Genomic DNA, 21,949 nt, shown 5'->3' with positions numbered 1-21,949 from the left:
GGAATTGCCATATCCTTAACCTACTGAGGCACCAGGGAACTCCAGGAAGATGATTTGGGTTTGGGGGTTTTTTTTTTTGGTTTCTTGGGTTTTTGTTTTTGTTTTTTTTTTTTTGCTGCAGCCATGGCATGTGGAAGTTCCTGGGCTAGAGACTGAAGTTGTGCCACAGTTGTGGCCCACGCCACAGCTGCAGCGATGCCAGATCCTTAACCTGCTGTGCCATGTGGGAACTTCCAAGAAGATAATTTTTTGAAATCTCTCTTCCATGCTTCTTTGGTCTTTTGATGTAGACAGTGATTAGTTGGGCACTAATTAGTATTCATCAATATAGCCATTATAAATCTATTTGGAAAGTGAAGAAAGCTATGAAATTGAAGGAAAAGGATTTGGGTAGAAGCCTTTCCTCTAATACTTAGCAGTAGTGTGTCCTTGGGCAGATTTCATATTTAGTGCCTCAATTTTCTCATCCCTAAGTGAAGAAGAATAGTCCCTGCCTTATAGATTTACTTCTAGTGGCCAGTACACTTAACTAGATATAAAGTTAAGTGAGATGAACTCTTTACATACCTTTAACAACATTAACTATTGAGCACTTAATGTGAGTTTTTATATTTTGTAAAGAAGAAAGGGATGTAAATAGTAAAAAAGAAGAAAGGGATATAAATAGTGAAAAAGTTAAGACTTTTTTCTCATTTTTTCTGTTATGTTTTGATCAGTGGGTTTTACTGTATGTAAAGCAAAGCATTTTTGTTTTCTGCAGGTTATATTCCCAAATAATTTTGAAACAGGAAATGGGGGAAATGTACAAGGACATCTTCCCATGATGCCAATGTCTCCTCTCATGCATCCACGAGTCAAAGAAGTTCGGACTGACAGTGGGAGTCTTCGAAAGGGTACGTTCAGCCTTGGTAAAACAATGAAAAAATAACAAAGGTCCTTTTTTTTTTTTTTTTTCCAGAGAAAATTTCAAGTCTTGCCTAATATATTATTAAGAAGTCTAATTTTTTAAAATCAGTATTTAAAAGAGGATTAATGTTTATGCCAGCAACCCTGTATGATTCATTGTATAATAAGATTTTCACTCTGATTTGGAATATAATCTATTTTTTTTAATTGCAATATCAGTTATTTTAGAAATGGTATTTTGGCCTATTCATAAATACATACAACTTTTCCTCAATACTAGTGGAAAACTATTGAAGCTAAATACCTACTTTTTCTTTTCTTTTTTTAATTAGTGAATTTTATTACATTATAGGTGTACAACAATCATCACAACCAAATTTTAAGGCATTTCCATCCCAAACCCTCAGTGCATCCCCCCCACCCCACAACCTGTCTAATTTGGAAACCATAGGTTTTTCAAAGTGTGAGTCAGTATCTGTTCTGCAAAGAAGTTCATTGTGTCCTTTTTTTTAGATTCCACATGTAAGTGATAGCATTTGATGTTGGTGTCTGATTGACTGACTTCACTTAGCCTCATGATTTCTAGGTCCATCCATGTTGCTACAAATGCTGTTGTTTCTTTCCTTTTAATGGCTGAGTAATATTCCATTGTGTATATGTACCACATCTTCTTGATCCACTCCTCTGTCAATGGACATTTAGGGTTCCATGTCTTGCCTATTGCAAATAGTGCTGCAATGAACATCAGAGTACATGTGTCTTTTCGAGTCATAGTTTTCTTTGGATAGATGCCCAGGAGTGGGATTGCTGGATCAAATGGTAGTTCTATTTTTAGCTTTCTGAGGAATCTTGTACTATTTTCCACAGTGGTTGCACCAATTTACATTCCCACTGACAGTGTAATAAGGTTCCTTTTTCTCACATCCTCTAGCACTTATTGTTTGTAGAATTTTTTCTTTTCTTTTTTTTTTTTTTTTTTGTCTTTTCAGGGCTGCACCCATGGCATATGGAGGTTCCCAGGCTAGGGGTCTAATTGGAGCTGTAGCTGCCAGCCTACACAAGAGCCACAGCAACACCATATCTGAGCTTCATCTGTGACCCACACCACAGCTCATGGCAATGCTGGATCCTTAACCCACTGAGCAAGGCCAGGGATCGAACCTGAAACCTCATGGTTCCTAGTCGAATTCGTTAACCAGTGAACCACGATGAGAACTCCCATGTTTGTAGACTTTTTGATGATGGCCATTCTGGCTGGTGTAAGGTGGTACCTCATAGTGGGCTTTTTTTTTTTTTTCTCCCTCATGTAATAATTTATTTCAACATTAAAAGCATTACAGATGTGATCAAAATTATGTCATAAATTCAAAGACATACACACAACATATAAAGTATAATGCAACAGCATTATAAATTTAACTATCTAAACCTGCACAATTATAAAAGATAAATGTCAATTATTTAATAAAATTTTGATCGGCTTAATAGAATATTGATGGACTTAGGGGATGACTTGTATGGATCATGTTACTAGTAAACTTGTCCATGATAGCTTCTTTAGTTTATTATATAAATTTCAGCTGTAGAGCATTATAACTCAACGTCTGTATACACTATCGAGTGCTCCCCACCGAAAGTCTAGTTACCATCCATCACCATACAGTTGACCCCCTTCACCCATTTCACCCACCTCCAACCCCTTCCCCCCTGGCAATCACTATTCTGTTCTCTGCGTCTATGAGTTTGTTTTGTTTTATTTCTTCATTGCTTTGCTGAGTCTGCTTTTTTGGTTTTGAGGTTTTTTTCTTTTCTTTTCTTTTTTGCTTTTTTTAGGGCCACATGCGTGACATATGGAGGTTCCCAGGCTAGGGGTTGAATTGGAGCTGTGGCCACTGGCCCACACCACAGCCACAGCAATGTGAGATCCATGCCTCATCTGTGACCTACACCACTGCTCACAGCAACACTGGATCCTTAACCCACTGAGCAAGGCCAGGGATCAAACACAAAACTTCATGGTTCCTAGTCGGATTCGTTAACTAGTGAGCCACGACAGGAACTCCCATGTTTGTAGACTTTTTTAATGATGGCCATTATGGCTTGTGTAAAGGCGGTACCTCATAGTGGTTTTGATTTGCATTTCTCTAATAATGAGTGATGTTGAACATCTTTTCTTGTGTTTTTTGGCCATCTGTATGTCTTCTTTGGCCATCTGTATGTCTGTTTAGATCTTCTGCCCGTTTTTTGATGGGGTTGTTCGTTTTTTTGGTATTGAGCTGTAGGGGGTGTTTATAAATTTTGGAGATTAATCCCTTGTCAGTCAATTCATTTGCAAAGATTTTCTCCCATTCTATGGATTGTCTTTTTGTTTTGTTTAGGGTTTCCTTTGCTCAGAAGAAACAAGTTTAATTAAGTCCCATTTATTTATTTTTGTTTTTATTGTCATTACTCTAAGAGGTGGATCTGAGAAGATGTTGCTGTCATTTATGTCGGAGAGTACTCAGCCTGTGTTTTCCTCTAAGAGTTTTATAGTGTATGATCTTATATCTGGGTCTTTGATCCATTCTGAGTTTATGTTTGTGTGTGGTGTTAGGAAGTGATCTAATTTCATTCTTTTCCATGTGGCTGTCCAGTTTTCCCAGCACCACGTATTGAAAGGGCTGTCTTTTCTCCATTGTATATTCTTGCCTCCTCTGTCATAGATTAGTTGGCTGTAGGTGCGTGTGTTTAATTCTGGGCTTTCTATCCTGTTCCACTGATCTACATTTCTGTCTTTGTGCCAGAACCATATGGTTTTGATGACTGTTGCTTTGTGTATAGTCTGAAGTCCGGGAGCCTGATTCCTCCAGCTCTGTTTTTCTTTTTCAGGATGTCTTTGGCTATTCTGGGTCTTTTGTGCTTCCAAACAAACTTTAAAATATTTTGTTCGAGTTCTGTGAAAAATGTTCTTGGTAATTTGATAGGGTTTGCATTGATTGTGTAGATTGCCTTGGGTAGTATAGTCATGTTGATAATATTGATGCTTCCAATCCAAGAGCATGGTATTTCTTTCCATCTGTTTGTGTCATCTTTGATTTCTTTCATCAGCATCTTATAGTTTTCAGAGTACAGGTCTTTTGTCTCTTTAGGGAGGTTTATTCCTAGGTATTTTATTCTTTTGGATGTGATGGTAAACGGGATTGCTTCCCTAATTTCTCTTTCTGGTTTTTCATTGTTAGTGTATAGAAATGCCGTCGATTTCTGTGTGTTAATTTTCTAAATACCTAGTTTTTCAAATGTGACAAAAGTTATATATTCTTTCTCTGTCTAAGTCTCCAAAGAGAAATAAATGTTGAAAGTGGAATGGAGAACTCTTTGGGATACTTAAGTTCATCTAATAAATTGCTTATCTATACTCCCTCAAAATAGTTCATTTGAGCCTTACTAATAGGAAGATTTTAGTGCATTCTTTTTGTCTCTTGTGAGGTAGCAAACTGATGTGTGCATCTCCTGGGTTACAGAGCTCTTGAATTTTTTCATTTACATTCTTCTGACGGCAGAACATCCCTGAATGAACCTCAGCTGAACAACTCTCCAGGTTACATAGTAATGTTGCTCTAGACCCATTTTTGGCCTATAATGGTATTTAATTTTTTGTTTTGTTTTGTTTTTGCTTTTTAGGGCCATTCCTGTAGCATATGTAAGTTCCCAGGCTAGGGGTCAAATCAGAGCTGCAGCTGCTGGCCTATGCCACAGCCACAGCAACACTAGATCCGAGCAATGTCTTCGATGTACACCTCAGCTCTCAGCAATGCCAGACCTTAACCCACTGAGCAGAGGGAGGGATTGAACCCACATCCTCATGGATACTAGTCGGGTTCGTTTTCACTGAGCTGCAATGGGAACTCCTTGCCTCTAATGTTTATGTGTCTTGCTTTATATATGGTACAAGGCCATAAAAATATGCAAGCTGTGCATGTAAAACAGTCTTCATTGAGCATTGCTAATAATTAGGATTGTTTTATGATCTTTAAAAATCTCATTGGAGTTCCCTTTGTAGCTCAGCAGAAATGAATCTGACTTGTGTCCCTGAGGATTCAGGTTCGATCCCTGGTCTCACTCAATGGGTTAAGGATCCAGGGTTGCCATGAGCTATGGTGTAGGTTGCAGACGTGGTCCGGATCTGGCGTTGCTGTGGCTGTAGTGTAGGCTAGTAGCTATATAGCTCCATTTTGACCCCTAGCCTGGGACCATATGCCATGGGTTGAGCCCTAAAAAAAAAACTTATCAAAATTAAAAGCTCTTACTGTCAGTTGTTACCATTTAAAGAAGTAAAAACATAGTGAAAATATTTACTTAGTACACTGAAATTTAAAATATTGGAAACATTGAGAATATTGGAAACAAGATTTTTTTGTTTTTTGTTTTTTGTTTTTATTTTATTTATTTATTTATTTTTTGTCTTTTGCCTTTGTTGTTGTTGTTGCTATTTCTTGGGCCGCTCCCGCGGCATATGGAGGTTCCCAGGCTAGGGGTTGAATCGGAGCTGTAGCCACCAGCCTACGCCAGAGCCACAGCAACGCGGGATCCGAGCCGCGTCTGCGACCTACACCACAGCTCACGGCAACGCCAGATCGTTAACCCACTGAGCAAGGGCAGGGACCGAACCCGAAACCTCATGGTTCCTAGTCGGATTCGTTAACCACTGCGCCACGACGGGAACTCCTGTTTTTTGTTTTTAAACTTACATAAAAACTAGTTTAAATGGTGCTTGCCACCTTCATATAACTTATGATACTGAGTTAGCTTCTTTCCTGTGCCCTGGTGAACTGTCACGTTCCTTTCTAATTTTGAATCAGCTTTCGACATTTTATCCTTTGTGCTTTCGGTGTTGTGAAATATCTCAGAGTTCCTTTAATGTGAAGTTTTTTGCCATTGTAACCTCTTGGACACTTTCATCTTTTTCTTCTTAAAAACTTTTCACATTTATTTCAGTAAATTTCATTTTCATGCAATTCTTCTGGCTGCATATCTGATCTTTTGAACAGCAACAGTGTCAATTTTCCTAGGGCAGCTGTTTCTTCTATAACTTCAACAGTTTTAATTTCATTTTCAGCATTATCACTTTTCATTTATTTGTTGAAATGAAAAAAATTTTTTTTCTTTTTTTACAATTTCTGCTTTCATTTGTCTGTTTTTGTAAAATGCTATGCTGGTTTATCACTGGGAAACAAGGAGGCAACATAACTATATGCTTTGCTGCCTGCATGAATTGAATAAGTGTGCTGTATCCAGTCACAATCAGACTTTGCAAGAAGTGACATGATTGGTCACCAATCAGGATATACATCTAGTCTATACATAATGATTTGTGGAAAAATTTTGTAGTTTATGCATTTACTCACAGTCAGTATACTATGGCAAGTAAAATTTGAAATTTTGTTTTTGTTTTTAGGGCAGCTCCAGAGGTATGTGGAGGTTCCCAGGATAGGAGTTGAATTGGAGCTGGAGTTGCTGGCCTACACCACAGCCACAGCAATGCCAGATCCAAGATGCGTCTTGACCTATACCACAGCTCAAGGCAATGCCAGATCCTTAACCCACTGAGCGAGGCCAGGGATTGAACCTGTGTCCTTGTGGATGCTAGTCAGAGAAATTTGAAATTTGAACTGTTTTGTTAAGGCTGTTGTTAATTTAACTGAGCTGTAGTAACTGAAACTCATGCATACTGTTAACTATACAAAGCATGAACTCTGTGTATCTATAATTTTTATGTATGTGTGTGTGTGTATGTGTTTTTGCAGCCTAGCTAGAGAACTCAGAACTGAGATTGTGAGTAATAGACACTAAAATGTGATTCTTTCCCGATGGTGGGATTTTGTGTTACCTTCTTTGTAATGGTTTTTGGGTATTTAAATTTTTTCAGTGAGCTTTTTAAAATTGGATGTAATTCACATACCATGAAATCACCCTTTTAAAGTACACAATTCAGTGGGTTTTAGTATATTCACAATACTATATAACTATCACCATTATCTAATTCTAGGACATTTTATCACCCCCAAAAGAAATCTTGTATCAAATGATAATTACTCTCTATTTCCCCCTCTCTCAAGACCCTAGACAAAGCCTGATATCTTCTTTGTCTCTATGGATTTGTCTGTTCTGGATATTTCATATAAATGGAATTATATAACATGTGATCTTTATGATTGGCTTCTTTTATGTTTTCAAGGTACATCTATACTGTGACATGTATCAGCATTCATTACTCTTTATGGCTGAATAATATTTCATTGTGTGGATGTATAACATGTTGTTTGTTCATTCATTAGTTGATGGGCATTATTTCCAAATGTTGGCTTTTATGAATAATGCTGCTATGAACATTCAAGTGATATACTATTTTTTGCAATTAGATGAAAAAGTTATTTTCTTATAGGGTTCAGGCAAGAGAATTAAATAATGAAAAACCCTCAGAAAACAATAATATTGAGCCTTGACTCTGGGGAGGAAAAGATAATGTACTAATTTATATGTTTCTTAAGTTTTTTTGAGTAGCTACTGTAGCTTTTCCAGTATTGTACTAGGCAAAAAAAAAAAAAAAAAAAAAAATTACAAGGGGTTTGCAGCTGACTTCATGGCTATAACATGAGTTTTCCTTTGAAATGTCAGCTCTGAACAGTCCTAGTTGGTTTGAAGGGCTGCATTGATTTTCTTAGATATAAGGCAGCTAGGTCGACTTCTGTTAAGGGGTAATGGGAGCTACAATAGAACTTTCTACTTGTTTACTAAGATTGGAAGTCAGAGCTGCTTTTATAACCCCCAGAATTATGGAGAGATTTTAATTAAACCATGACTATTTCCCCACTTAGTAATACAGAGAGCTGTCAAATTATTGTCAGAGATAATTTTTAAAACTTTTAAACATGTTTTAAAAACATATGACATAACTAATTAGTGAGTATAAAAATAATTAGTGATGGAGTTCCCATCGTGGCTCAGTGGTTAACAAATCCAGCTAGGAACCATGAGGTTGCTGGTTCCATCCCTGGCCTTGCTCAGTGGGTTAAGGATCCGGAGTTGCCGTGAGCTGTGGTGTAGGTTGCAGATGCGGCTCAGATCCTGCGTTGCTGTGGCTCTGGCGTAGGCTGGTGGCTACAGCTCCGATTCAACCCCTAGCCTGGGAACCTCCAAATGCCATAGGAGTGGCCCTAGAAAAGGCAAAAAGACAAAAAGAAAAGAAAATACAAATAAATAAAAATAATTAGTGTGGTACTTTTACTTTTACTTTTACTTTTTTTTTTAATTTTGGGTCATTTTTTAGGGCCACACTCGTGGCATATGGAAATTCCCAGGCCAGGGGTAGAATAGAGCTGTAGCTGCCTGCCTACACCACAGCCACAGCAATGTTGGATCTGAGCCGCATCTTTGAGTCACAATGCAAGATCTTTAACCCACTGATCAAGGCCAGGGATCAAACCTGCTTTCTCATAGATTCTAGTCAGGTTCATTACCCTCTAAGCCACAGCAGGAACTTCTATGAAGTGCTTTTTTTTTTTTTTTTTTTTTTTTTTTTTTTTTTGGTCTTTTTAGGGCCGCACCCAGGGCATATGGAGGTTCCCAGGCTAGGTGTCTAATCGGAGCTACAGCTGCCGGCCTATGCCAGAGCCACAGCAACGCCATATCCGAGCCGTGTCTGCAACCTACACCACAGCTCACGACAATGCCGGATCCTTAACCCACTGAGCGAGGCCAGGGATTGAACCCTCAACCTCATGGTTCCTAGTCAGATTCGTTCCCACGAATCTGCGCCACGACGGGAACTCCTCCATGAAGTGCTCTACTTTAAAAACATACCACATACCTATAAAGAAACAGTGGGTTGAGGGAAGTGGGGGATGATTGTGGGAAAAGACGTAGACTGGCAGGGGCTAGGAGAACCCTTGGCACCTAGTGGAGAGGGAAAGGAGAGCAGCTCCTGCATGGAGGCAAAACCGTGTCTTACCGTTTTTTGATCAGCACACTAATCACTAATGCCTCAGATTAAGGCAAGTTAACTCGAATCATAACCCTTTAACTCCTCTCCATCTTGCAGTGCACTTAAAAAACATTACTTTGCATCTGCTGAGTCAGAAATCTGTAGCTACTGCCATAAACTGTTTGAAATGTGGGATAGTAGGAGGAGGCAAAAATGTGAACCAAATAACTCATTTTTCCTTCTTATCAGGTGTTATTTCGTAGATATGATAGACAGATGCTAATTGGACTGCTTTTAAAATTTAGCAGTCAACGCATTCTACCTCTCAGCTTCTACTTTACCCTTAATATTTTGCTTCTTTAATATAGGGAGAGGTTTGGCGTTCCCGTTGTGGCGCAGTGGTTAATGAATCCGACTAGGAACCATGAGGTTATGGGTTCGATCTTGGCCTTGCTCAGTGCGTTAAGGATCCAGCGTTGCCGTGAGCTGTGGTGTAGGTTGCAGACGCGGCTCGGATCCCTTGTTGCTGTGGCTGTGGTGTGGGCCGGCAGCTGTAGCTCTCATTCAACCCCTAGCCTGGGAACCTCCATATGCCGCGGGAGCGGCCCTAGAAAAGGCAAAAAGACAATATATATATGCAGAGGTTTAAGAAACCAGGAAGATGGGCTCTCCTAGTTTTACTGTGATTTATTTCATTCTTCTCTCTCCCACTAGACTAGATATTCCATGAGGACAGAGGCCTTGTTATTAGCTTAGTAACTCAGTATCTATTTGTTGAATGAATGAGTAAACCTGATTTATTCTTTTGGAATACATGTCAAACTATTATAAATTTCTTTTTTTTAGATATGCAACCATTGTCTCCAATTTCTGTCCATGAACGCTACAGTTCTCCTACCGCTGGGAGTGCGAAAAGAAGACTTTTTGAGGAAGACCCCCCAAAGGAGATGCTTATGGACAGGATCATAACAGAAGGAACAAAACTGAAAATTGCCCCTTCTTCAAGTATTACTGCTGAAAATATATCAATTTCACCTGGGCAAAGTCTTTTAACAATGGCCACAGCCATTGTAACAGGGACAACGGGACATAAAGTTACAATCCCATTGCATGGTAACTTTTTGATGTATTTATTTTATATTTTTTTCTGAGTTGGATAAAATTTTAAGAAGCGTCTTATTCGATTGGATCACATTGTCTTTTTATCCCAGTATTTTTTCTTGAACCTGTACCTTTTTTAAAAAAAGAATAGTTTTAGTTTCAGGGAAAAACTGAGCCTTCTTTGCTGTCAACATTCTGCACCAGAGTAACATGTTACAGTTGATGAACCTACATTGACACATCATTATCATCCCAAGTTCATAGTTTACATTAGGGTTCACTCTCGGTGTTCTACATTCCATGAATTTTGATAAATGTGTAATGACACATCTGGTATAATACTGTTATACACAATAGTTTCCCTGCCCTAAAGATCCTCTGTACTCCACCCTTTTGTTTTGTTTTGAACCTGTACTAGAGGCATTCCTTGTCTTATTGAGCTTTCCTTTATTGTGCTTTACTGCTCCCCCCCTTTTTTTAATCAAATTTACAAACTGAAGGTTTGCAGCAACCCTGTGTTGTCAGATTAGCAACAAAATATTTTTAATCGAGGTGTATACATTGTTTTTGAGACATAATGCTATTGCATACTTAATAGACTATAGTATAGATATAATTTTTATATGCACTTGAAAACCAAAAAATTCATATGACTCACCTTATTATGATACTCACATTATTGTGGGGTCTGGAACCAGACTCACAATATCTCTGAGGTATTCCTACACTGTTTTTTGAATTTCCATATTTTATAAATTTACTATCCTCTTTGTTAGGACTTATTTCCTTATCTGAGTTTTACAAATGAGTGCATTGAGCAAAAATTGTTTACTGATTAAAACCATCTCCTTTAGAGCTCCAAACAAAACAATATTATTGTTTCATAGCAGAAATATAAAATAAGAATATCATAACCTAGAATTACTTTTTTGTGGCTTTCTTCTTCTAACATATTCCTGTGGATAGGAAGAAAGGAAGCGGGGACAGAAAGAAAGGAAGAAAAAAGAGGGAGAAGGGGGAGGGAGGGAGAGAGGAAGGAAGGGAGAATTGACAACTTTTCTAGAACACATGCACTTAGTTTCTAAAATTAAAAACTCTTGCTTGTACATTCAGGTATTGCAAATGATGCTGGAGAGATCACACTGATACCAATTTCCGTGAATACAACTCAGGAGTCCAAAGTCGAGAGTCCTATATCACTTACAGCTCAGTCATTAATTGGTGCTTCTCCAAAACAGACCCATTTGACTAAAGCACAAGAGGTACATCCGATTGGAATAAGCAAGCCAAAGAGAACTGGGTCCTTAGCGCTGTTTTATAGAAAGGTATGTGTTTTTTAGCTTCTAAAAAGATCTCATTTAATCAGTGCAAGAAAGATTGAGTAACGGAGGGTGGTTTTGGCCTTTTTGTGTGTGTGGTAAAGTACACAAAATAAAATATATTACATTAACCATTTAATATAAGTGTCATTAGTACATTCGTATTGTTGGGCAGCTTTCACCACCATCCATAGCCAGAACTTTTTCATCTTCTTAACCTGAAACTCTGCACCATTAAACAATAACTCCTCATTTCTTCCCTTCACCCCCCAGTAGCTATCATTGTACTTTCTGTCTCTATGAATTTGGCTACTCTTGGTGCCACATATAAATGGAATCATAAAGTATTTGTCCTTTTATGACAGGCTTATTTCTCTTAAACATATGTCTTCAAGATTCATCTATGCTGTAGTGTGTGTCTGAATTTCCTTCTTTTAAGGTTGAATAATGTTTCATTATATGTATATAATGTGTTTTGTTTATCCATTCATCTGTAGATTGACATTTGGGCTGTTTCTACCTTTTGGTTGTTGTGATTGCATGATGTTACTATGAACATTGGTGTACGGATATCTATTCAAGTCTCTGAATTCTTCTGTGTACATACAGAAATGGAATACTAATTTTTTTTTTTTCTTTTGTCTTTGTAGGCCTGCACACACAGAATATGGAGGTTCCCAGGCTAGGGGTCCAATTGGAGTTATAGCTGCCAGCTTATGCCCCAGCCACAGCAACGCCAGATCCGAGCCTTGTCTTCAACTCATGGCACCACCGGATCCCTAACCCACTGAGTGAGGCCAGAGACCGAACCCACAACCTCATGGTTACTAGTCGGGTTCTTTAACCACTGAGCCATGACAGGAACTCCATGGAACAGTAATTTTAAATTTAAGTTTTAAGAAACTACCATACCATTTGCTGCACCATTTATATTCTTGCCAGCAATGTCCAAGGGTTGTAAGTTCCTTGCATACTTGGCAACACTTTTTGTTTGTTTGTTTTTTGATAATAATCATCCTAATGAGTGTTAAGTGGTATATCTCACTATATTTTTGATTTGCATTTCCTGGATGATTAGCGATGTTGAACATTTTTCATGTGCTTATTGGCCATCAGTATATCTCCCCCAGAGAAATGTCAAGTCCTTAGCCTGTTTTTTGAGTTTTTCATTGTTGAGTTATAGTCCTGTATATGTTCTGGATATTCATCTCTTATCAGATATATGATTTGCAAGTATTTTCTCCCATTCCTTGGTTTTCTTTTTTACCATGTTGTACATAGCATCCTTTGATGTGCAGAAATTTTTAATTTTGAAGTTTAATTTATCTGTTTCATTTTGTTGTCTTGTTGTTTTAGCGTCATGTCCAAGAAATCATTGCACATTCCAATGTCATGAAGCTTTTCTCCTCTGTTTCTTGTAGGATTTTTTAGTTTTAGCAATCTACATTTAGGACTTTAATCCATTTTGAGTTAATTTTTATATATGGTATAATGTAAGGACCCAATTTTGTCCTTTACATGTGGATATCCAGTTTTCTCAACACCACTTTGTTGACAAGACTGCTTTTCCTCCTTGAATGGTCTTGGCACCCTTGACAAAAGTCATTCATCACCATATATGGGAAGGTTTATTTCTAGGCTCTCTATTCTATTCATTGGTTTCTTCATGCCAGTACTGTACAGTTTTGATTACTGTGACTTTATAGTAAGTTTTGAAATCAGAAAATGTGAGGCCTCCAATTTTGTTCTTTTTCAAGATTGTTTTGGCTATTCAGAGTCCCTTGACATTCCATAGGAGTTTTAGGATGGATTTTTTTTTTCTATTTCTGCAGAAAAAATCATTGGGATTTTGATAGGAAATATATCAAATCTATAATTCCTCTGAATAGTGTTGATATGTTAACAATATTAAGTCTTTCAGTCTAAAATGTGGACTGTCTTTCCATTTATTTGTGTTTTCTTTCATTTCTTTCAGCGTTTCAGTTTTCAGTGTACAAATTTTTGCCTTCTTAGTTAAATTTATTCCCAAGTATTTTATTTTTCATGATATTGTCAATGGAGTCATTTTCTTAATTTCATTTTTGGATTGTCTATTGTTCTTGTTTGTTTCATTTTGTTTTATGGCCGAACCCATGGCATATGGAAGTTTTCAGGCCAGGGACTGAGTCTAAGCCACAGCTGTGATGTATGCCACAGCTGTGGCAATACCAGATCCTTTAACCCACTCAGTTGGGCTGGGGATTAAACCTGAGCTTCTGGAGTAACCCGAGCTGCTGCAGTCAGATTCAGTTCCTGCACTACAGCAGGAACACCTAGATTATCCATTGTTAATGGTATAGGAATAAAAGCAATTTTGTGTGTGTTGATTTTATATCCCACAACTTTGCTTGATTCATTTGGTATTTCTGCCATTTTTTATGGACTCCAGGGTTTTTTGGTTTTCCACACAGAGATAATTTTACTACTTTTCTAATGTGAATGCCTTTTATTTCTTTTTCTTGCCTAATTGCTCTGACTAGAACTTCCAGTAGTATGTTGAATAGCAATGCTAAAATTGAGCTTGCTTGTCTTACTCCTGATTTAAGAGGAAAAGCTTAAATTGTTTCACATTGAGTATGATGTTAGCTATGGATTTTTCACATATGATATTTATTATGTTGAACTAGTTTCTATTCCTGGTTTGTTTTTATAATAAAAGGATATTGAACTTTGTCAAATGCTTTTTTTTTTTCTGCATCAGTTCTGAGATGACTATATTTTTTTCTTTATTCTGTTAATTTAGTTACACTGGTTGATTTTCATATGTTAAACTATCCTTTCATTCCAGGAATAAATCTTACTTGGTCATGATGTATGATCTTTTTAACGTATACTGTTATACTCGGTTGCTAGGTTTTTTTAATATTTTGTGGAGGAATATCATCAATATTCATAACAGATATTGGTCTGTAGTTATAGTGTCTTTATCTAGCTTTGGTATCAGGTAGTATACCTTTAGCCTTTTTTAAAAAACATGTTTGACCTCTTCTTAAAAGAACATTATGATCTTGATGAGCTGTGTTTGGACTGACTCATAGGGCTTGATTCCATGTCCTGATGTAACTTATGTTTCCTGCCAGCTTGTTTCACATAACTTCAAGTAAGCAGTTGGCCATCTGCTGGAATTTACAGGAACTCCTTTGTGTTATATTGCTTTGGATTGGAGTTTTTGTGGGACTGGTACATCCTAGACCTTATAGACAAGTTTAAATTACTGAAGATTCATTAAGATTGGTGGGGATATTGTGGGGAGTCTACATAATTTTTATCATAAATCCAGTATCTTTTTAAGATTTGACCAGTTCTCATGATAATCCCTAAATTATTTTAGGTTTTTGTTTTTGTTTTGTTTTGTTTTGTTGGTTGTTTGGGGTTTTTTTGGCTGTGCCTATGACATGCAGAAATTCACAGACCATGGATCAAACCCAAGCCACAGCAGTGATAATGCCAAACCCTTAACTGTTAGGCTACCAGGGAGCTACTAGATTATTTTAGTATTAATGCAACGATCTAAAAGGAATGGTTTCAACTTATCCTCCTTATCTTTTACAAGTACTATAAACTTTCTGATAAGACAAGTGTTATTCAGATATTTGTAACCAAACATGATACTTCTCTAAAATAAATCCAGGGAGTTTCCGTCGTGGCGCAGTGGTTAACGAATCCGACTAGGAACCATGAGGTTGCGGGTTTGGTCCCTGCCCTTGCTCAGTGGGTTAATGATCCGGCGTTGCCGTGAGCTGTGGTGTAGGTTGCAGACGCGGCTCGGATCCCGCGTTGCTGTGGCTCTGGCGTAGGCCGGTGGCTACAGCTCCGATTCAACCCCTAGCCTGGGAACCTCCATATGCCGCGGGAGCGGCCCAAGAAATAGCAAAAAGACAAAAAAAAATAAATAAATAAAATAAAATAAATCCAGAATTGGAAGACCCCTCTCCAGTCTATCCCATAACTAGTGGCTATCTAACCTATACTTGAAAATTGTAAATGAAAAAGGAGGTATTTTTTTTTCTAGTATTGTGATTAAGGTTTAAGATTTAAAATTTTAAAGAAATTTATTTTTTTGTTTTTTTTTTCAAATTATCTCGATGCAAATTTAAGTGTATCTCTGCTAGTCTTTCTTATAATAATTCTTGAGACACTTACTCTTTTTTCTCCCTCCCACTGCCTTCTCTACTATGTCCCACCATTCCGATTCTTACCCACCTTTTATGCCTAAGGCCTGTTTCAAAAACAGAGTCCCAAAGGTGGTATTTTCCCCACTCATTCCTTATTTTTAATTTTCAAAATGACAAATTGCTGCCTTTGGTAATGAATCTAAGACTGACAAAAATAAGGCATTTATGAATTTTTAAATTCTGAATTTTAAATTTCAGAATCTAGCTTGTCCTTTACCTTCCATTTAATTATAGCCTACTTGATATAGATTAAAAGCTAGAAAAATTTTATCCTAAAAGGGAATTTAAATGTCCATATATATAATGAATTCAAAATAACCATTTCTTAAGTAAATTGCAGCTGTTATCCATGCTGAACTCAGTGTGATGCTGGTGTCCAATGCCTGAATAGAATTTACTGTGATTTTGCTAGAATCAGAAGTCTTCCAGAATATGTCTCTTTAAGGCCTTAACTTTGGATTACTTTATAAGATACTTAAGAAATATTACTCAATTACATATTACTTTTAATCTTTCTAGTTAGGACTCACTGAATCTGTTATCTTCTACTGTCATGAATATAAAGTTCCGTCATGTTTCCTATTTCCCTGACTCCAAGGGTTCCTGTTTATCTCTTAGCCAGCTAGACCAGAAACAAAGGGATGGGATGAAGAAAGTGAGTTTGTTATAGAATGAATCACTGGCAGCTTTAGAGTCAACCCTTATCTCTCTATCAGATTAGTGTATTGAATAGCTAAAATTCATTTTTAAGCTTTAATTTGTGAAATTTTTTTCCCTGTCAAAAGATATGTGGCTGTGAAGAATGCCTTACTCTTTTTCATTTTTTTTGCCCTGACCATTTACATTTGAAGACTTAGTTCAAATAGTATAGTCTGGTTTAGAAATACCACAGTAGCATTACCAGTTCTTGAAATAATGAAGCATAATGCTTTTTGGATGATCAGAAATCATTTTAGAATCTTTCAGGACCTTTATTTGCATTAACATCAGTTCATATAAAGACTCTATATGAAAGGTTCAAGGCATTGAACTGAATTTACTTTGACATACTTAAAAACAATAACTTGACAGAGAAAGACAAATACTATATGATCTCTTTTATATGTAGAATCTGAAAAACAAAAACAAGTTCATAGATACAAAGAACAGGATATTGGTTGCCAGGGGCGGGGAGTGGGCAGAATAGGTGAAAAACAAGTAAATCGTTGGGTATAATGTATAGCATGATGACTATAGTTAGTAATACTATATTGTGTATTTGGAAGTTCTAAAAGAGTAGATCTGAGAGTTCTCAAGAAAAAAATTTTTGCAACTGTGTGTGATGATGGGCATTAACTAGACTTATTGTGATCTTTTCACAGCATATATAAATGTTACGTCAGATTGTACACGAGAAACTAATATAATGTTGTATATCAGTCATACCTCAATAAATAGCAACAGCAACAAAACCTGGCTTCTCATTTACTTACCATTCCTCTTGTGTGCTCATAAAAACAATGTAGAATATAGGGGACATTTTTAAAATGGTTTTGTTTGCTGATTCATTTTTGGAGCCATTTTAGAGCATTATGTGACATCTTAGGCTTTCTAGCTATTTTACCTAAACCAAAAAGAGAGACTTATAAGCATTTGAAAAATTGTGTATTCATAATGGTAATGATGCTAGTAAATCCTGCATTTTAATTTTAGTGTTCTCACTTCACATACTTGATAGTATATAATAGCACATAACACCTTTTCCAAAAAAATGTTTAAGGTAGTTTTCCAAAGAGAATTTTGTTTTAATTTATAGTCTTCTGCCATAGCAGTGAACTAACACTATAAAACAGATTTTTTTTTATAATTTAATGCATCACTAGCCTTAGGTTTATTAATCTTGGCCCGAAAGCCCATGTTCACAGTAAGACATAAATTCGAGAAGTTATTTGTGATTTTTTTTGCATCAATGTGCTATCTTCCATCTTAGGTCTATCATTTGGCAAGTGTACGCTTACGTGATTTATGTTTAAAACTGGATGTTTCAAATGAGTTAAGAAGAAAGATATGGACATGTTTTGAATTCACTTTAGTTCACTGCCCTGATCTGATGAAAGACAGACATTTGGATCAGCTCCTCCTTTGTGCCTTTTACATCATGGCAAAGGTAATGCATAAGTTGAGGGAAGCTATCTGCTCTAGTTGCCTGTATTTGAAGCATGAAGTGAAAATCTGTTGCATTTAGTCATCAGATCAGCTAAAGTGCTATAAGCCAACAGTGCCTACCATTGTTAATTATGTGGTAACTTCTAGCTCTGTAGCTATTCTCTAGACTCCATTTAGTTTTTGTTTGTTTGGGTTTTTTTTTCTTCCCGGTTAGTGTTTTATAATCAGCTTTCTCACTGCATAAGAATTCATTGGTTGTAAAGAAGTTGGAAATGGTCTTTAGAAACCATTTGTAGGAGTTCCTGGTGTGGTGCAGCAGAAACAAATCTGACTAGTATCCATGAGGATGTTGGTCCCATCATTGGATTGGGGATCCGGCATTGCCATGAGCTGTGGTGCAGGTCGCAGGTGTGGCTCAGATCCCATGTTGCTGTGGCTGTGGCATAGGCCAGCAGCTGTAGCTCCAATTCAACTCCTGGCCTGGGAACCTCCATATGCTGCAGGTGCGGCCCTAAAAAGAAAAAGAAAAAAAAAAAAGAAAGAAACCATTTGTGGTAAAATGGTTCTCCACGCTATTCAAGGAGAATCATTTCCAACCCTACCCCTCTGACACCTCTAATCTTGTTACTTTAAAATGATCGTTATGTTTTCAATGAGTAACAGACCCAGATCTGAAAGCAGCTGGCTAAAGTTATTCAGTGACGGCCGGTTATCTGATTCATTAGCTGATATAAAATAGCTTCTTTACTATATTGCTTTCCAGTGATTTATTTCACCTCCTCAGAAAAGCCATTTTACTTTCTAGTTGCTACATGTTTTAAGGCATAAAATAGCATGTCTTACTTGTTTTTTAAATTCTAATATATCTGAAACAATTATCTGTAACTTTGGTCTTCACCATTTTCGCCATCTAGCAGTCCTAGGAGATGTACATGTTAAGATTGAATCTTTAAGATTGTTGAGGTAGAGGGCATGTTTTCAGACTCCTTTGTTACTCCCCTCTCACATAGCCTCTTTAAAATCTCTATTAATAAATGTTATTAACTAGTCATTTGTGTTTTCTTGAAAACTGCCGTAGATCTGGCTTTACCTTTTCTATGGAGAGCATCATTGTGAAGAATAGTTTTAGTGCTAATGGACAGTGAAGCAAAAGAAAAGTAATTTAAGTGAACTTTATGATAATAAATAGACTAGAAGAGATTCCTTTATGGATCGCTAATTTATTTTCTTTCTTTTACAACCACTGTGACTTTTCTAAGCATTAAAACCCTACAGTCTGTCCTGAAATGTTAAAAGACTAATCTTATAATAAGTGCTCAATTTTATTGTGAATCATCACTAGACATTTTCTATCCTTCAGTATGTGTGGTTAATTTACTTTTAAGTAAGTACTTAAAAACTAATAAAACTGGAGGCTGCAGGGGATTCAGCAGATCTGAATTTTCTTATACATATTTTCTTATAAAGAAATGTCTTTTCAGTAGAGTTATACCATGGCAATCTGAGTGCTTTTGATTAATGAAACATTAGCTGAGTCCCCACAGGCCACAAAGCCTAAACTTTTAAGGTAGTAAAAGTCATAAATGGTAGTGGTTTTTAGTTATGGAGTGGCCTGGGGTTAATAGCTTTCTGCAAGACTGCTCTCAGTGCCAACCTGTAATTGAAGTTTTTATTCAAAGCCATTTTTCTTTTAAAAGCAATTGATGAATGCAGTTTTTATTTTCCTTAGGTAACAAAAGAAGAAAGAACTTTTCAAGAAATAATGAAAAGCTATAGGAATCAGCCCCAAGCTAATAGTCATGTGAGTTACATTATTTTTTCTCCTGTCCAAAAATAGATTTGTACTATTTCTCTGCTGACAAGTAATATAAAAGGTAAACTTCTTTTATAGTTTAACTCCAGATTTTTTTGGTTTAATGGACATCATTAAACTCAAGACAGTTTCATTAAAAAAGTTTCAGTAGAACCCAGAAATCTTTCTATTTTTGACTCATCCATATATATGCACATACTTTTCACACATTCTCTTATTTTGCTTTGTAGGGCCACATGTGCGGCATATGGAAGTTCCCAAGCTCGAGGTCAAATTGGAGCTGCAACTGCCAGCTACACCACAGCCACAGCAATGCAAGATCTGAGCCATGTCTACCACCTACACCACAACTCACGCAACACTGGATCCTAAACCCACTGAGTGAGTCCAGGGATCGAACCTGCAACCTCATGGTTCCTAGTTGGATTCGTTTCCACTACACCAAGATGGGAACTCCCTCACACATTCTTATTTCATTTGTTGAGGGGGGAATTTTTCAACAATCAAATTCATTTTTTGAGTTTTCATTTCAAAATCTAATGAAAAATATTTATAATAATAACATTCTTTGGTGATCCCATCGTGACTCAGCAGTAATCCCTAGCCTGGGAATTTCCCTATGCCATGGGTGCGGCTCTAAAAAGACAAAAATAATAGTAATAATAATATTCTTCAATTGTATGAGACTTGATTCTCTGATGATGTTTAAATCCAGTGCAATTTGAGTATTAAGTCTCACTTCTTTTTCCATCTGCCAAGAATCTTAATGTTTCATCTTTGAATAGATGTCAGACATTTTTGATATAATACCCATGGTGAGATTTCTGTATAAACTTTCAGTCGTGGAAATATAAAATGTTAGCACAGTGGCCTGGCACATAGTAAGCATTTTGTAACTGTTAGCACTATATTACTGTGGTTATTATAGCTAAAGAATACAGAATTAGGTTACCTTAAGGATTAGGCCATTCATGAGCCTGATTGCTCTGTTCTAAAGGGGCCCCTCTGGCCCCACTGATCTGCCATCTTAGGAAGCGAAGAAAAGTGTTGGCTCAGATATCCCTGGCCCCAGTACTGGTAGTCATACTCCCTTCTAAGAGAGCCCCACAGATAGTTTCACCTCTTTACTTAAGCCCCAAATGCAAATACACTGACAGCAATATAGAGGTCTTACAAGAGCCAAAAAGAGGCCTTATTTCTGGGCCTCTTCAGAAAAATCCCTTAGGATCAGAGCTTACAGAGGTTGAGTATCCCTTAAGATGATTAAGGTGAAGTTAGTGTGTGTCAAAAATGGACCAAGCAAGCCCCAGCCTCCTAAATATTCTCTCAATACTGATATCCATAGGATGAGTAGAAATGGATCATGCCTTTCAGCTATTTTGGAGGTTAAAAACAGTTTAGGAGCAGGGAGGGGAACAAATTTTCATGTGGCCACCTGAAAGGAGTTAGGCATGGGATGGGAGCGGGAAAACAAGCCCTAATTGAGATCAAGTGATTCTCATGTTAGGAATTAAAAGAAAGAAGGTACAGGCTCAAATCTTTTTGAGTTGCTTTTATTTGGTGAAACCTGTTCATTAGTGTCTAGTTACTACTTACTTAATTCTTCTATTCTGTAACCTCCTACAGTGGCATATTTCAGCTAGTGAGCTCTGCTTCACTGTCCCCTCTTCTCAGATGTTTGCCTTAATCTACCCTTACAAGACTACTGACATCTTTCCCTTGATTATCATCCATACAAATACTTTTTAAGTGCCTTGATATCTTGCTCCTCTTATTTGGGTTTTGCTTAACCTGTGCCTCTTTGTGACTTAGCAGTCCTTTCCCCCCCATTCTGACCTATAGGTCTATAGAAGTGTACTACTGAAAAGTATTCCAAGAGAAGCTATGGCATACAATAAAAACCTGAATGGTGATTTTGAAATGACAGATTGTGGTAAGTTGCCCAATTTAACATTCCCTATGTAGTATACTTTTGATTACATTGTGCATAATACAGTGGATGTCATGGAGTTAATTATATAGGTTGGGTGGATAATGCATATGTGTTTTAGGAAGAAACAAATGAGTTTGGGTCAGGTGCCTCCCACCAAAGAGGATGTGTATTGAAACCCTTCGTTTGTCACCTGTTAGTTGTGTTTTAGAAATTTCCTAGTGTTCATACACACATTAATGAAACACATAAAAGACAAGTGTCACACATAAAATTCAAAAATCAGTCTAATGACAGGGAAAGTAAGATAGGTGTCAGTGGTTTGCCTGGGAAGACAGTTAAGGAAATATCTCATTCATTAATAAGAGTGTAGGTATTCTGTCACCAGTAGCAAGGTCAACACCTTGTTGGTACCATCATGCTAAGATAAGACTTCAGGCACTAGTAATTTTTTTTAAAGAAAGGAGAATCAGAAGAAAAGAGGAGTTCCCGTCGTGGCGCAGTGGAAACGAATCCAACTAGGCACCATGAGGTTGCAGGTTTGATCCCTGGCCTCGCTCA

The 21,949-nt window shown here is 37.1% G+C and overlaps 1 protein-coding gene across 9 annotated transcripts in view; it reads left to right on the top strand.

Annotated features, from left to right (window-relative positions):
* The window catches only part of RBL1 (RB transcriptional corepressor like 1), a 78,105-nt gene that overhangs the window by 44,348 nt on the left and 11,808 nt on the right, over positions 1 to 21,949 (top strand). For 6 of the 9 annotated variants that reach the window (XM_021077343.1, XM_021077346.1, XM_021077344.1 and 3 more), the window contains 6 exons: positions 761 to 893; positions 9,713 to 9,979; positions 11,081 to 11,292; positions 17,470 to 17,646; positions 19,375 to 19,446; positions 21,301 to 21,391. In XM_021077343.1, the coding sequence (XP_020933002.1) occupies positions 761 to 893; positions 9,713 to 9,979; positions 11,081 to 11,292; positions 17,470 to 17,646; positions 19,375 to 19,446; positions 21,301 to 21,391 (952 nt within the window). The remainder of the gene's footprint in view (positions 1 to 760; positions 894 to 9,712; positions 9,980 to 11,080; positions 11,293 to 17,469; positions 17,647 to 19,374; positions 19,447 to 21,300; positions 21,392 to 21,949) is intronic. The other 3 variants (XM_021077348.1, XM_021077347.1, XM_021077349.1) reach the window with 1 other exon arrangement.

This window comes from Sus scrofa, chromosome 17 (assembly GCF_000003025.6).
Source record: "Sus scrofa isolate TJ Tabasco breed Duroc chromosome 17, Sscrofa11.1, whole genome shotgun sequence".
Lineage (NCBI taxonomy): Eukaryota > Metazoa > Chordata > Mammalia > Artiodactyla > Suidae > Sus > Sus scrofa.
Note: the sequence above shows the minus strand (reverse complement) of the source record. Positions and strands in the feature narration are given on the sequence as shown.